Source organism: Pollachius pollachius (genome assembly GCF_949987615.1).
Source record: "Pollachius pollachius genome assembly, chromosome: 2".
NCBI classification, from domain to species: Eukaryota; Metazoa; Chordata; class Actinopteri; order Gadiformes; family Gadidae; genus Pollachius; species Pollachius pollachius.
The window spans coordinates 45,720,670-45,736,661 of NC_136935.1; the positions used below are offsets into that span (position 1 = coordinate 45,720,670).

Below are 15,992 nucleotides of genomic sequence, written 5' to 3' on the forward strand. Positions count from 1 at the left end.
CAAACACACATACACACAGACGCAAACACACACACACACTCAGCGATGCAGCATCTTCAACTCCCCCGCCGGTTGCCTAGCAACCAGTGATCCCATGACAGCCGCTGAGTGTTGGAGAATATTATCACGGCCGCATCATGGCCTCGTCGTGCATCGATCCATCACCATGGAAACATGGAGATGTGGACGCAGTGATTACTGGACATGAGTGACCCGATTACATCTTTAAACTAGGCCATCTGGTTGCCTGGCAACAACCTGAGTTTCAACTGCCCTGGTTTCCTGTGGGGTCCAAGCGCGCGTTGTTCAGACTCACTCGGACCCAGATAGACAGACAGGCAGACAGACCGGTGTCTGGTCTGCGTCCCCTGAAAGAGGGCTTTAACACGTCACCATAGCTTCATCCTCATCTTCATTATCATCAAAACCGTCATCCTCTTCGTCTTCATGACCATTCTCCAGTTTATATTGTGTGGTCCAGGTTATGTAATCTAGTGGTCACCAGGTTATATAATCGAGTGGTAACCAGGTTATATAATCTAGTGGTAACCAGGTTATATAATCTAGTGGTAACCAGGTTATATAATCTAGTGGTAACCAGGTTATATAATCTAGTGGTAACCAGGTTATATAATCTAGTGGTAACCAGGTTCCAATCAAACACTAAAGAGAGGAGTCTGTCTGTCTGGATGTCCTTCAGTTTTCGGGTCCATTCTGATGGATCGCCCCTCTGCGGCTGGAACCCCTTCAGGTGCAGTGGGGGGGAGGACCTCAGGAGGAGCGGTTCTGGACAGCTGGCGGCATCAGCGCCGGACACAAGCCGTCGCCCGCTCAGAACAGGCCCGTTGGAACGGACCGCAGACGTTCAATCTAATCACCTAATCTTCATAATCTAAATTAATCCAGATGTTGTCAGGTTTAACGTGCACATCTGGGTCAGTCTGGGAGGAGCCTGTGTGTGTGTTTATCTGTGTGTGTGTGTTTATCTTTGTGTTTGTGTGTGTGTGTGTTTAAATCTGGATGTGTATGTGTGTTTATCTGTGTGTGTGTGAGTGTTTGTCTATGTGTGTGTATGTTTATCTGTGGGTGTGTGCGTGTGCGAGTGTAACTGTTTGTGAATGTGTGCGTGTGTGTGTGTGTCTGTCAGAAATACACAAACACACACCACTGCTATGTTGAAATGCACTGGTCACATATGTTGTGTGTGTGTGTGTGTGTGTGTGCATGTGTGTGTGTGTGTGTGTGTGTGTGTGTGTGTGTGTGTGTGTGTGTGTGTGTGCCACGTGCTTACTGCTTCACAAAGCATGATGGAAAAAACTTGGTGGCCGGCTATTCATCTCCACAACCACTGCTAGCATAAAGCTATCACACACACAGACACACGCAGCCACACACACAACCACGCACATACACACGCAGCCACACACCACATAAACACACACACAAGGTTATTGTAGCGCTTTACATGCGTGACGGCTTGGGCAGACTGCTAAAAACACGGTGGGGGAGGGGCAACATGGCCGCCTGCCATGTGGAGAGAGAGAGAGAGAGAGAGAGAGAGAGAGAGAGAGAGAGAGAGAGAGAGAGAGAGAGAGAGAGAGAGAGAGAGAGGTTCACCTCTGATCAGAACTACAAGCATGATGTCGATATCAACTGTATGAATCGGTAAACTGTATTTATATAATTAAACATACACACACATATGTATATATGTATGTGTGTGTGTATAATTATATACATGCAGTATATATATATAAATATATATTTTTAATATATATATGTTTGGGTATATATATATATAAAAAATATTATATACATGTATATATGTTAGATCAAAAGTGATGTGTATATAAGTATATATATACATGGGAGCGATAGTAAAATAACGATGGAACGAAGGAGGGTTGGTACAGGAGGAGGAGGTGCTGTTTGTGATGAGGAGTTGGAGAGGAGCAGGTGTTGAAGACGAGGAGGTGCTGTTTGAAGATGAGGAGTTGCATAGGACTCGATAAGGAGGGGCTGATGAAGATGAGGAGGTGCTGAGGAGGGCTTGATGGAGATGAGGAGGAGGAGGGGCTGATGAAGATGAGGAGGTGCTGAGGAGGGCTTGATGGAGATGAGGAGGAGGAGGTGCTGATGAAGATGAGGAGGTGTTGAGGAGGACTTGATGGAGATGAGGAGGTGTTGAGGAGGGCTTGATGGAGATGAGGAGGTGCTGAGGAGGGCTTGATGGAGATGAGGAGGTGTTGAGGAGGACTTGATGGAGATGAGGAGGTGTTGAGGAGGGCTTGATGGAGATGAGGAGGTGCTGAGGAGGGCTTGATGGAGATGAGGAGGTGTTGAGGAGGGCTTGATGGAGATGAGGAGGTGTTGAGGAGGTGTCTCCACCTGCTGATGGGGATGAGGGGGTGCTGATGGGGGGTTGATGGAGATGAGGAGGTGTTGAGGAGGTGTCTCCACCTGCTGATGGGGATGAGGAGGTGCTGATGGGGATGAGGAGGTGTTGAGGTGCTTATAGGCGAGGAGGTGCTGTTTCTCCAGACCTGCGTGGAACACCACTGTGTTCTTGCGGCATCCGGAGAGCAGCTGCAGGTTCCGGAACAAGCCTTTGGCCGTCAGCCTGATGTGGAAGTCCGACAGCGCCAACCGGGGAGACCACAACATGTTGTCCTGTTGTCCTCGCCAAACCCCCGGAATGGAAGATCGTTCCCCGGAAGATGCGATAGTTCCGCGGAATGCTCTGATAGTTCCCCGGAATGTTTCGATAGTTCGAATAGTTCCCCCAGAATGTTCTGAAAGCTTTTGAAGAATGCTGTTATAGTTCAGCCATATTGTTCCGATGGCTCCATTAAATTGTTCCAGTAGTTCCAGCAGATTGTTCCTAGTGCTTCCTGGGATGTTCCGACAGATCCTTGTTGCTGACAATCGGTCGCTCTGCTTCCCATGAAGCAGACCTCCTCATCCCCTCTAAAGGCCAGCGTAGTACGTTCTGTCTTCGCAAAACCGTTGAAAAGTTTGGATCCAAACGGAATACAACAGCAGAGAGTGTAAAGGAGGCGTCTCTAGTTGTGCTCCAATCCCCTCGCACACAGACCCCAGCACAGCCCCATTCGGGAGCAAAGCATCCTCACTCCTTCCTCATCCTCCGTGTAATGTGAAAGACCAGGCGAAAGGAATGGTAATAAAGGAAAATACAACGAAGGAATTCCTTAGATCCTCCAACAAGCTACACACGGTATGAGGAAGGAAGGATGAGAAATGAACGAAAGGACACCGCGATAATGTCAGCTGCTCGGAGAGAGAGTGAGCGATAGAGAGAAAGAGAGAGAGGGAGACGACCAACCCCACATATGGAAAAATGGCTCCCGAATCCCAACCAATAGAAAAGGAAGGGAAAATGGCGCCAAGCAAAGATGGAGAGAGAGAGAGAGAGAATGAGGGAGGGAGGGGGGAGGGAAGCCGGGGAAAGCGACACACACACACACACACACACACACACACACACACACACAGTGAGGATTGCTGCAAGGGAGAGGGGCAGGGAATAGGCAGGATTTGAATAATCTCTTCATCAGCGCTTTTCCACCACACTAGACCGGTCTGCAGCTCAGCAAGGCTGGGATTTGACTTTCCATTACAACCGGGCTTCATGCTTGAAGGTCTGTCTTTAACTGATGGCGCTTTTGTCTTGTGACAATGGCACAACACACTCACACTTTAATTGCCCATTTAGTTCAATATTATATTCTTCCGTAAAATCGGATTGAATTGTTTAAGACACATTTAATATATTTCGGTTGTTTCAGACACACACAATGATATCCACGTTGATGACTTCAGTTAGACGTTAAATATTCCCCCTATTTTGCTTACTAATCTCAATAGCTCATTGAGAGACGATTTAATTTGGATTAGTATTGTTTACACATTGGACAATGTTAATGCCACATGGTGTCATTTATATTAGTGAAAAAAACATGTTGAATATCGATATCAGCGATCTCATAGTCTGAAATATTGCCCAATGACCGGCCTTTGCACCAATACTAATCTGAAAGAAAGAAATCCTATTTCAACAAGCTATGTGGTTTTGCAAGAGAAAATCATCAACATCCCCGTGGTGCGCTTCAATCAAACCTTCACTACCCTTTTTAACCAGGCTTATATAGTTATAGGAAGGAACGAATAATAAAGAGTCCAGCCCTACTCTTCCTGCATGACGTTGCAGCTCATACACAAGAACACAGTTTATTGTATTTTTATAGGTCATACCGCACACACACGCACACACGCACACACACACACACACACACACACACACACACAGACACACACAGACACACACACACCTGGGCTGATGGTAGATGTCGGCCGGTTGTACCGGGCTGAGCCGCTTCGCTGAAAAGGATTCTGGGAGGGTTTGGCTGGCGGCGCCGGATTGGCTGGGGCGGCCGTTTTGTGACCGGCTGCGGCGTGATTGGTGGTCCTGGCGGGGGAGGAGCCGGTGACAGCAGGGGGCTTCAGGCCTGGAGGCACAAGCAGAGAGCACCTGAGGTGTGAGTGTGTCCCCGGTCACACCTGGCGTCAACACGGTGATCCGCTCCAAGGGGGTCGGCTCTGAGCACGGCAGGTCACACCTGGTCCCCCCCTGCCTCTAACGAGACACTCGTGATCACATGTTAGGTCCCTGCTCTTTATGCAAATTAATACACACATCATTTACATATGAAAAGACCCGATGCAGAGTGAGGCAGACGCTCTCATTGGCCTGATGAAGAGGAGAACAATACAGACCGAGTCTTTTCAAATCTAATCGCACACACGATGTGTGTGTGTGTTAATGTGTGTGTGTGTGTGTGTGTGTGTGTGTGTGTGTGTGTGTATGTGCGTGTGTATGTACCAGTAGTGGTGGTCCTGTTCTGTACTGAAAAAGCTCTGCAACGGATCCCAGGAGCCCTGGTGGCAGCAGTACTGCTAGCATTAGTGCTAGCATTATTGCAAGCATTGTTGTTAGCATTAGTGTTAGCGTCCGTGCTAACTGCGGTGCCCGGGCCGGGGGGGTTAGCCGAGCTGTGGTTGCCCACAGGAGGAGCGCCTCGGCTGGGCCTCTCGTCCGCAGAGCTCCCTGCAGGAGCTGGGGAGGACGGGACAGATGGTAGACAGTCAGACACAGGGGAGGGGTGGTCCCTCCGGGCTACGCAGGGCATGGCTTCAGGACAATAACCAATACCACAACGGAGAGTGAACTGCTGGGACAGAGCAGAACACCATGGAGGTGTCTTCTGGGTGTCAGGGTGGGTACTAACTTTAACCTCTGAGCTTGGGATGGAGCTTATAGCTGCTGCTCCTTCCCAGCAGGTTACTGTCAGTTGATTGGATTGTTGTTGTTGTGTATATATACATATATATATATATAGAGAGAGAGAGAGAGAGAGAGAGAGAGAGAGAGAGAGAGAGAGAGAGAGAGAGAGAGAGAGAGAGAGAGAGAGAGAGAGAGAGAGAGAGAGAGAGAGAGAGAAAGATGTCTATATATTTTTTAGTAGTTTCTAAAGTATTCTAGTGGTTGAGTATATTTAAAGCATTGGTTGAGTACATATGAAGTATTCAAGCGGTTATACAGGATTTATTCTAGTGGTTGAGTACATGAAGGATTCTAGTGGTTTGTATGGTAGTTTCTGGACAACAAGTGATGGTTCCTTCAGCTATTAATATACCAACAATCACCATGACAACTCAGCATCTAAGACATCGTTTTGTGACCATGACAACCTAGAGATCTGTAGATAGGCATGCCTGTGTGTGGGTACATTTGTGTATGCATGTAGGTGGGTGGATGTGGAACACACATTAAGACAGAAACACACACACTATGGTGTTTTGTGTTCCTGCTCTGGACCAGATGTGCACTTTGACTTCACAAGGAATGCTGGGATATCCTTGTGTGCTTATACTCTCAGACACACACACACACACACACTCACACACACACACACACACACACACACACACACACACACACACACACACACACACACACACACACACACACACACACACACCTTCTTTGTTGTTCTGGGTGGGGCTGCTTCCCAAGGAGGAGGAGCTTAAGCTTCTGGGTAATCCCTTGACAGGAAGTTTGGAGCTGGAGGAAGGCAGCATGGCTGTCACCGACCGTCCGCATGGCAACGAGCCGGCTAACAGATTGGCCGACTCTGCTTTGGAGTTGGCGGTCACAGAATACTGGGTGGCCAATGAAGAGCTCCGCTCTGAGATGGGGCGGGGCTTGAGGATGCCTGAGAGAGAGAGAGGGAGGGAGGGAGGGAGGGAGAGAGAGAGAGTTTGAGAGAAAGAGAGAGGGAGGGAGGGAGGGAGAGAGAGAGTTTGAGAGAGAGAGAGGGGAGAGACAGAGAGATATGAATGAAAGAGTGTTTATAGTTGTAGGTCATCTTCAGTCACATGAGGTGACACCAGCTCTGACTTTACACATATACGCACAGACCTGCATCCACACCCACACACTCACTCAAGCACACCCGCACCCTCACCACACACAGGCTTCCATTGATGGTTTGGGTGGAGAGGAGAGAAGGACAGACAGGCTGTTGTCCAGCAGAATGTGACCTTTAATACAAAGACCTGTCTGTCTGTCTGTCTGTCTGTCTGTCAGGGGTTGTTTCTGCACAGAGAATAACGCAAAATTCTGACAGGTGTCTCCTTGGAAAACACTATTTTCAAACAAGCGTTGCACTTGGAGGATTTCTGTCATTCTTAACTGCAATTGCTGCATAGCTGATGTGGGGGCGCTGTATCACAATCAGCAGTGCACCGGGAAAGGACCTTTCCCGGTGCGCTGATAGAGATTTTCATCAAGGGATTTCCTCCAATTCACCGTTATTCCCTACAGCAGGAAGGTCCCCGGTTGTGGCCTGATATTTGGCAGGTATTGTGTGTCTGTGCATGCTGTTGTTTGAAAAACCCAGGTATTGTGTGTCTGTGCATGCTGTTGTTTGAAAACCCCAGGTATTGTGTGTTTGTGCATGCTGTTGTTTCGAACACCCAGGTGTTGTGTGTTTGTGCATGCTGTTGTTTGGAACACCCAGGTATTGTGTTTTTGTGCATGCTGTTGTTTGGAACACCCAGGTATTGTGTGTTTGTGCATGCTGTTGTTTGGAACACCCAGGTATTGTGTGTTTGTGCATGCTGTTGTTTGGAACACTGGGGTATTGTGTGTCCGTGCAGCCCGCCTTTGAAGCGAACAGCAGCTATCACTAAGAAACCCGACCAATACAGTCCTGTAGAGCCCCTCCCTGAATGAGCCCAACATGATTCGCCACACCGTTCGTGACCGCACATTCACCGCCTGGACACCACCTGACCTTGAGCCGGGAAACAGCCTTTCAATCTGTCCTTCACTCTGTCTGTCTGCATGTCTGTCTATCTTACTTTCCTTCTGTCAGTCTGTTTGTCTGTCTGTCCTTCCTTCTGTCTGTCCTACCGTCTGTCTGTCTGTCTGTCTGTCTGTCCTACCGTCTGTCTGTCTGTCTGTCTGTCTGTCTGTCTGTCTGTCTGTCTGTCTGTCTGTCTGTCTGTCTGTCCTACCGTCTGTCTGTCTGTCTCTCCTTCTGTCGGTCCGTCTGTCTGTCTGCCGTTTCCATGGCGGAACAACACACACTCGGAGCCAGTGATTACAGATTACTAACCCTTACAAGACAAGAATCAGGTAACACACATGCACGTACGAACACAAACACACACACACACACACACACACACAGACACAATGCGTAATGATGCAACTGGCAAGCCAATATAATTTCCAGCATAAACAAATGTACCAGCCACAATGGCACATGTGAGTGTGTGTGGTGGGTGTATGTGTGTGAGTGTGTGTGTGAGGGTGTGACTCTGTGAGTGTTTGAGTGTGTGTGTGTGTGTGTGTGTGTGTGTGTATGTGTATGAGCATGTGCTCTGGAATGTGGAAGGCATTTTAACTCATGTGCAAGCTGCTCATTTCCTGAGTTTGTAACACACACACACACATACAAACACACACACATACACACAGACAGAAACAGACACACACACCACACACACACACACACACACACTCTGAAGTACAAGCAATGGTAAAACGAACTAGATAGCCAGCAGAACACTGCAGCGTGTGTGTGCGTGTGTGTGTGTGTGTGTTTGTGCATGTATGTGTGTGTGTTCCATGTGAAAGCATGTCCACATGTGTTTACGTTTCATCTCGGCAACATGTCTGTGCAGAGCTAGAATATGTGTTTGTGTATATATGTGTGTGTGTATATGGGTGCATGTAAGTGTGTGTGTGTGTGGGGGGGGATGTGTATGTGTGTGTGTGTGTGTGTGTGTGTATAGAGCGAGACCTACCCTGGTTGTGACTCAGTCTGGCTCTGCCTGGAGCTCCACCCCCTGTGCTCGCTGCCTCCTTGCCGATCGAGGAGCTCTCAGCCTGGGCCGGCCTGGGCCCGCTACCCCCCTGTCCCGGGGCACCGCTTCCCCACACCGCACCGGGTCCTGTGGCGGAGCTCGCCCCCGGGGCCCTCTGACCGGCCTGCTGCCTGGTCCCGGGCCCCAGCTTGGAGGAGACCTTCTGCAGGAAGAGCTGGCGTTTAGTGACAGCGTCCCAGGCCATGGGGCCCAGCTCGGAGCTGCGCACCGAGACCATGGTGTTTACCATACCTCGCTCCCAGAGACTACTGCATCCAAGAGGGAGGGAGGGAGAGAGAGAGGGAGGGAGGGAGAGAGAGACAAAGAGAGAGAGAGAGAGAGAGCGAGAGAGAGAGAGAGAGACAGTGAGAGAGAGTCGAGTAAGAAAAAGGGGGAGGAGTAAAGGAAGAAGAAGAGAAAAAGAAAAAACAGAGCGAGAGAAGGAAGGAGGAGGAGGGGGGAGGAAACTTGGGCGTGTGCTTCCTACAGAAGAGAGAATGTTTTCCTTTCTTTCCTAAAAGGGATAAAAAGTTGCTATTGTGTTGGACATTCCCATTGGGAATAATGCCTGTATCTAGTTAGTAGGAGACATGACTAGTTAGTAGGATAGATATCTAGTTAGTAGGGACATGACTTGTTAGTAGGATAGATATCTAGTTAGTAGGATAGATATCTAGTTAGTAGGGACATGACTTGTTACTAGGAGACATATAGTTAGTAGGAGAGATGTCTAGTTAGTATGAGACATGTCTAGTTAGTAGGAGATATATACAGTTAGTAGGAGACATGTCTAGTTAGTAGGAGACATGTCTAGTTAGAAGGAGACATATCTCGTTAGTAGGAGACATGACTAGTTAGTAGGAGAACATTCCCTGGTTCTGGTGTCATCTCCCTAGGACCAGCAGTTAAACCTCTGTTTCCATGACAGCAGAGACGAGAGATGTGCGTGACCGCAAGTGCGGCCCAAACATTCCCTCCAGAACTATTCCTGCAGCGTTTGTGCGTGCAGAGACTTTATTGACTTTTATTTGGGAAGCACACCAATAAAAGCCCCCTTGGAACAAGGCAGGGAAAAAAAGGAAGGCGAACACACAAACACATACACACACAAAGACTCACCCACACACATACACACAAAGACTCACACAAACAGACACACACACAGACACACACACACGCACAAACTCACACACACACACAGACTCACCCACCCACATACACACAAAGACTCACACAAACAGACACACACACACACACACTCACTCACTCACTCACTCACTCACTCACTCACTCACTCACACACACACACACACACACACACACAGACACACCCACACACACACACACACACCCACACACACACATACTCACTCACACACACACACACACACACACACACACACACACACACACACACACACACGCACACACACGCACACACACAGCTACGTCATGTGTGGACATGCTAGCCTGCTGCGCTACAGCTCATAATAACCCGGGAGGGAGGCGATATAGTGTTGCTACGACGGCGCTAGGCTGTGTGCTAAGCAGGAGACGTGGCACGTGCTAATGACAGCGCTAGCATGACAGCACAGGATTAGCGTCACGCCGCTAGCGATCTGCATCCATCAAAAGCTTAACAAGAGAGACACAGTGTCTGAACATTCAACCTAAAGAATATTCAGAAAAAAGGATTGTCTTTTGATAACAGTTATTAAACACACATACAGTAAGTAAGTGTGTGTGGGTCAACCAGTTTTTTGCCCGCGGGCACTACAGCATGGAGCTTAAAAAACACATACCAGGCCTGCACACACGCACACACACACACACACACACACACACACACACACACACAAACACAAACACACACACACTCTAAGCCATAATAATGACTCTTAATAATTGCTACCGTTGAGAATAAGAACACACAACCTACCACCCTAACCAGAACCCCACACATAGAGGCAAACACGCCCGGTGGCTCCACTGGTCTTCAGGGGTCATGTGACTGAATTCTAAATGGCATCGTTCAAACTCCAAGCCTGACCTACAGCCGACGGAAGATGAGATTTTTTTCTGAACAGTCTGTGTGTATAGATACAGTGTCTGTGTGTAGTTTGTTCGGAACAACCTGTTTGTATAGATACTGTGTCTGTCTGTAGTTTGTTCTGAATTGTTTGTATGTATAGATACTGTGTATGTACGATGTGTATCGTTTTATACTGGCTTTTAATTTCTACCTCTTAAGGTTGTGAGTGGAATCAATCTTGAGTAGCCCTGGTGGGAAGGGAACCGCTGGGCTAGGCCAGTGCTACCAGACTGGGCTAGGACCAGTGCTACCAGACTGGGCTAGGACCAGTGCTACCAGACTGGGCTAGGACCAGTGCTACTAGACTAGGCTAGGACCAGTGTTACCAGACTGGACTAGGACCAGTGCTACCAGACTGGGCTAGGACCAGTGTAACCAGACTGGGCTAGGACCAGTGTAACCGGACTGGCCGACAGTCTGACAATAGTATATGTAATAATACAGGTTGTACTATAGGTTTTACTATAAATATAGTATAATAATAGTACAATAATAGTACAACCTGTACTTGAGTACTTTATATAGCCTTCTGATGATGTCATTCAGGCATCGCTCACCTGTCCGGGGGGCGTGTCCGGCGTTGTCATGGTTACGCCGTTCGCTACAGTCAGCACCTCCGTGACCTCCGACCCCGGATCAGACCTACTGGACCCAGAGAGCGTCCTATTGGCCAGGGCGCTCCTCCTCTCCTCTGATTGGACAGAGCGGCAGGGCGAGGGTCTCGTCCTGACCCCGCCTGTGGCCCACCTTTGACCTTTCTCTCCATTGCCATGCACTTCCTCCTTCCTCGGAAGAGCTCTTCTCTGATTGGCTGGTAGTCTCTGGAGGCAATAGATTACAAATAGCTGGCGTTCACGTTTATATTCAGCATTGATACATTTTACCTCTTGAACATGAAGCCATTGCTTACTTATAAACACAAAGATGATTCAATGCGTGAATAAACATGACATATGAATGTAATGATATGCAAGGCAGTCCTGCTGATCACCTGATTGGACGGTCTAGCTGCAGAAGGGGCGGCTCTGGACACCACCTTGGCCTTGATGTGCCTCAGGTCCGGCCTTCTAACCCTCCGTGCCACCTGATTGGCCGGTTTAGCTGCCGTGGGGGCCGTTGCTGTGGCCCGCATTGGCTGATCCGGCGCTGTCTGCGGGGGGGCGCTCTTTAAAGACACCTCGCACACCGCAGCCTCTGGTAGCCTGGAGTCTGGAAGCTGATTGGTGGAGGAGGAGGAGGAGGAGGAGGAGGAGGAGGAGGAGGGGGACAGCACGCAGCAGGAGGCCCCCAGGACGGGGGTGCCCTCGCTAAGGGGGCTCGACCGAGTCCTGCTGGACGCCTCCAGAGACGGCTCGGAGCTCACCGACAGAAACAAGGACTCCTCTTCGCCAGCCACATCAGCCTCATCGTCATCATCGTCGTCGTCGTCGTCGTCGTCGTCGGCTGGGATCTCCGTGGCGTCCGAGTCGGGCGAGGAGCAGCCGCCCCTCCCTGCGCTGAGGTCGTGGTCGCCGTGCCGACCGAGGCCGGGGTGGGTCTCGGCGGCGATGGCGACCAGCAGGTTGAGGTTGTGGTCGCTCCAGGTGCGGCCGCTGTGGGCATCCAGGTAGACCGACAGCGAGGCGTCGTCGAGCCACGCTGCCGCCGCCCCGCCGTCCTCCTCGGGCCCGCGGGCGGTCGCCGCCGCCGCCGTCACGGCGACCGCCAGCATGCGGTCGCTCGGGCTGCTCGGCGAATCAGGGGACGCCTCGCCGGGGAAAGGGGAGGAGAGGGACAAGGAGGAGGAGGAGGAGGAGGAGGAGGAGGAGCAGGAGCAGGGGGAGGCAAAGGCGTTGCCGTTGGGGTCCTCCGAGGTGTGGAGGCGCAGCGCCAGACAGGCGGGGGGCGGGGGGGGCGGTCATCCCTGGGGGGCTGCCGTACCACGGCGCTCCGCCCTGGCAGGACTCTCCACAGCTCTGCAGGATACGGGAGGACAGAACCGGTCTTTACTGGCCCGCGCAAACAGTAAGTGGAATGCGTTCATACAGTGCTGTTGTCCAAAGCGCTTCACAACGTTGCCTGACATTCACCCGTTCACGCACACGTTTACACACACCGACGGCGGAGTCAACCATGCAAGGCGAGGGTGAGGTGCCTCGCTCAGGGACACCTCGACACTCAGCTCGCGGTTACAAGCCAACCCGCTCTACCTCCGGAGCCACGGCCGCCCATCACATACACAAACATCACATAGAGCCGCTACATGAGTGTTTGTTATAAGGAGTCAACTGTTTTGATTCATATGGTCCCAACTGTTTTAATTAGTACATTTTTATTAGGTTTTGATTGAATGAAAAAACCGCGGTGTAAACGCAGTTTATTGATGAAGAATATAGATATAATAGGTGGATTAAAGATGTTGATTGGGTCATGTTTTTCCTCTGACCGACCACCAGGGGGCAGGGGGAGCCACTCTGAGAGTCTAGTGTTCACATGACGTATTTCCAAGGGACACCCGATATTAGGACAGGCCCAATGTTAAAGGACTAGGATTTGATTGGCTGTAGTGGGAACTACTATTGCAACGGCCTGTTTCTATTGGTTGGAATGTTACAACCACAAGCTTAAAGTCACAACCACAAAAAAAGTTTCAGTACTACCAAACGTTAACGTGAGAAATAGAGATGTGACTTTTGTCTTCGTTGAATAAAGGCCTAATATTTGTTCAAATGGTGTGTGACTTTGTTCTTCATCAGATGCATAGAAAAATCATATGTATGTACTTGTAGGGGCATTACATTATTTAATAACAATGATAAAGCGAGAGGGATAGAGGGCGGGAGGGAGGGAAGGGGGAAGAGGCTCCAGACCATAAGTGAAGGAATGCAGGGGTGTGCAGAGCAATTTGGTGAACGTTGAGTTACACCGCCCCCTTCAGGACAATACAAAGAGGTGATTTTATTAATTAATTTTGTATTTCAGCGGTTTATTTTGTTCCAGTATTAGGCACCGAACGCGATCAAGATGTAAGTAATGTAACAGCATTTGTGCTGACATTTTTACCAACTTTTCTTATTAAAATTTGAATTACATTTAATGTCTAGCGGTCACTTTGATAATGTAATACAACATGTATTTTGATCAAGCCTCTTTTAGAGAGAGAGAGATAAACGAATATAGAGACATAAACAGAGAGAGAGAGAGAGAGAGAGAGAGAGAGAGAGAGAGAGGGAGAGAGAGTGAGAGAGAGAGAGAAATAAAGAGACATAGACATAGACAGAGAGACAGAGGGCGAGCTAGAGAGGCTATATTAGGCGTTCGAAAACCAGGACAGATCTCCATCACCCAGAATTAAGAGTGGCACCTTGAGGCGATCCTTTTGGAAGGAGAGAGTGAGTGAGGGAGTGAGAGGAGGAGAGCAAGTGAGAGTGAGAGAGTGAGAGAGTGAGTGAGAGGGAGAAAGAGAGAGGGAGAGAGAGTGAGTGAGTGAGCGAGTGAGTGAGTGGGAGAGAGAGAGTGAGATAGTGAGTGTGTGAAAGAGAGGCAGAGACAGAGTGAGTGAGTAAGAGGGAGAGAGAGAGTGAGAGAGGGAGTGATTTAGTAGGAGGGAGAGATAGAGAGAAGCGCAAATTGTCAAAGGTTCCCGGTTCAATTCCCCGCTCCTCCTCCCCTACCTTCAGTGTATCTGTTTGTTCAATTAACACAGAAGTTACAAGAGTGTTAAAAACTGTCCGTTTACAGTAGAATAGTCAGTTAACGGTAGAACACAGTCAGTTTACGGTAGAAAACAGTCTGTTTACAGTAGAAAACAGTCTGTTAGACTGTATAGTAAACTGGCTATATATCAATGAATATGGTAAGTAAGAGCTGTAGGTAGTAGTACAGAACCTTAACACTACATGTTCTAGTGGTAGGAGTACAGACGTACTTTATAAATCTAGGTCCTGAGAAGGTCATCTACTCTGACAATACATCTTTCCACCACATGTTTGTGTGTGTGTGTGTGTGTGTGTGTGTGTGTGTGTGTGTGTGTGTGTGCGCGTGTGTTTGTGTGTGTTTTTCTGCATGGTTTTCCACATCTGTAAACAATTTTCATGCTGAAGTTCGAAACTGCCTGTAAGGATGGTAAATGTAACCCTGCAGCTGTGTGTGTGTGTGTGTGAGTGTGTGTGTGTGTGTGTGTGTGTGTGTGTGTGTGTGTGTGTGTGTGTGTGTGTGTGTGTGTGTGTGTGTGTGTGTGTGTGTGTGTGTGTGTGTGTGTGTGTGTGTGTGTGTGTGTGTGTGTCAGTGTGTACGTGTGGCTATGTGTCTGTGTCTGTGTGTATGTGTGTGAAAATGACGTGAAGGACAAGTGAGGCAGAAATGGTGCAACATCAGATACTGATGGACAGAGAGAAAGAGTGAGGGAGAGAGAGAGAGAGAGAGAGAGAGAGAGTGTGACGTCCGCTCTGACAGGGAGGTGTTACGCACCAGCTATGCGCTAGCAGCGCTAGCTGTGCCAGCTTTGAGGCGCTGCTGCAAGAAGCAGGGATGCTAGCCAGCCCCCCCCCCCCTCTCTCTCTCTCTCTCTCAGCCATCCCTCAGACATCACGATAAAATGAATAAGTAAAGTAGCAAAATAAAGTATTAGCCAGTAGGCCCTGAGTTACCAACCCCAACCCCATTATTTTGCTAACAGCTATGCTTACACTGGGCTACATCCATTACCAAACAGTGTCACCGTCAGTGTCAGTCACAGGAGATATATATATATATATATATATACACTGAGGGCTGAGCAATGCACTGCATATTTAAGAAGAATCCAAATGATATCCAGTGTGAAGCCATCGCGGGGAGAATGGCTTCACAGAGAGGCTGAGATCCAGGTGTCAGAACCTAAAATAAATATTGGAGATGAAATCTTTTTCTGGTGGAGCCCTTCTCACTGAACAAACATAACCCTTAAGTTAACCAATCCAACGCTCCAGAGTTAGATGCCTTAACCAATGAGCAGCTTGGAACACTCACAAGTTAGAACCTCCCTTATTGTTCATATAAGGTTCTGCTTCTGCTCTCATCTCTAAACGGTGACCTCATCAGATGAAGGGAAAGCAAAGAGCAAGGGAGGACTGTTCACGGTCTGAGTGGACCCTCGCCTCTTCAGGACTGTTAAGATGCTGTACCCAGGTTTGAGGGCCGTTCCTGGGTAGGAGGACAGGGAGAACCGAAACATCTCCAGGACATCTCCACATGAAGGCACTTATCCTGGATCCCGGACATTTACATGATGTACACGTCTTCATTCAGCAAACACTCGTCTCCAGAGAGAGAGATGAGAGCCATCGACACTGGAGTAGCTGCAGAACATCCAGGTGTTGCACAACTATGTGACACCGCAACCACCGTGACATCACAACCACTTTTAGTCAAAGCCACTGCGACATCACAACCACCGTGACATCACAACCCCCTTTACGTCAGAACC

At 49.1% G+C, this 15,992-nt stretch overlaps 1 protein-coding gene across 1 annotated transcript in view; it reads right to left on the reverse strand.

The window, feature by feature from the left end:
* LOC307071386 (uncharacterized protein) overlaps positions 1-15,992 on the reverse strand; it is a gene marked incomplete at its 5' end in the record, with an annotated part of 36,451 nt that overhangs the window by 14,901 nt on the left and 5,558 nt on the right. The window contains 7 exon segments of the mRNA XM_079730368.1: positions 4,350-4,526; positions 4,901-5,134; positions 6,060-6,293; positions 8,395-8,617; positions 11,104-11,367; positions 11,538-12,437; positions 12,439-12,501. Coding sequence (XP_079586494.1) covers positions 4,350-4,526; positions 4,901-5,134; positions 6,060-6,293; positions 8,395-8,617; positions 11,104-11,367; positions 11,538-12,437; positions 12,439-12,501 — 2,095 coding nt within the window.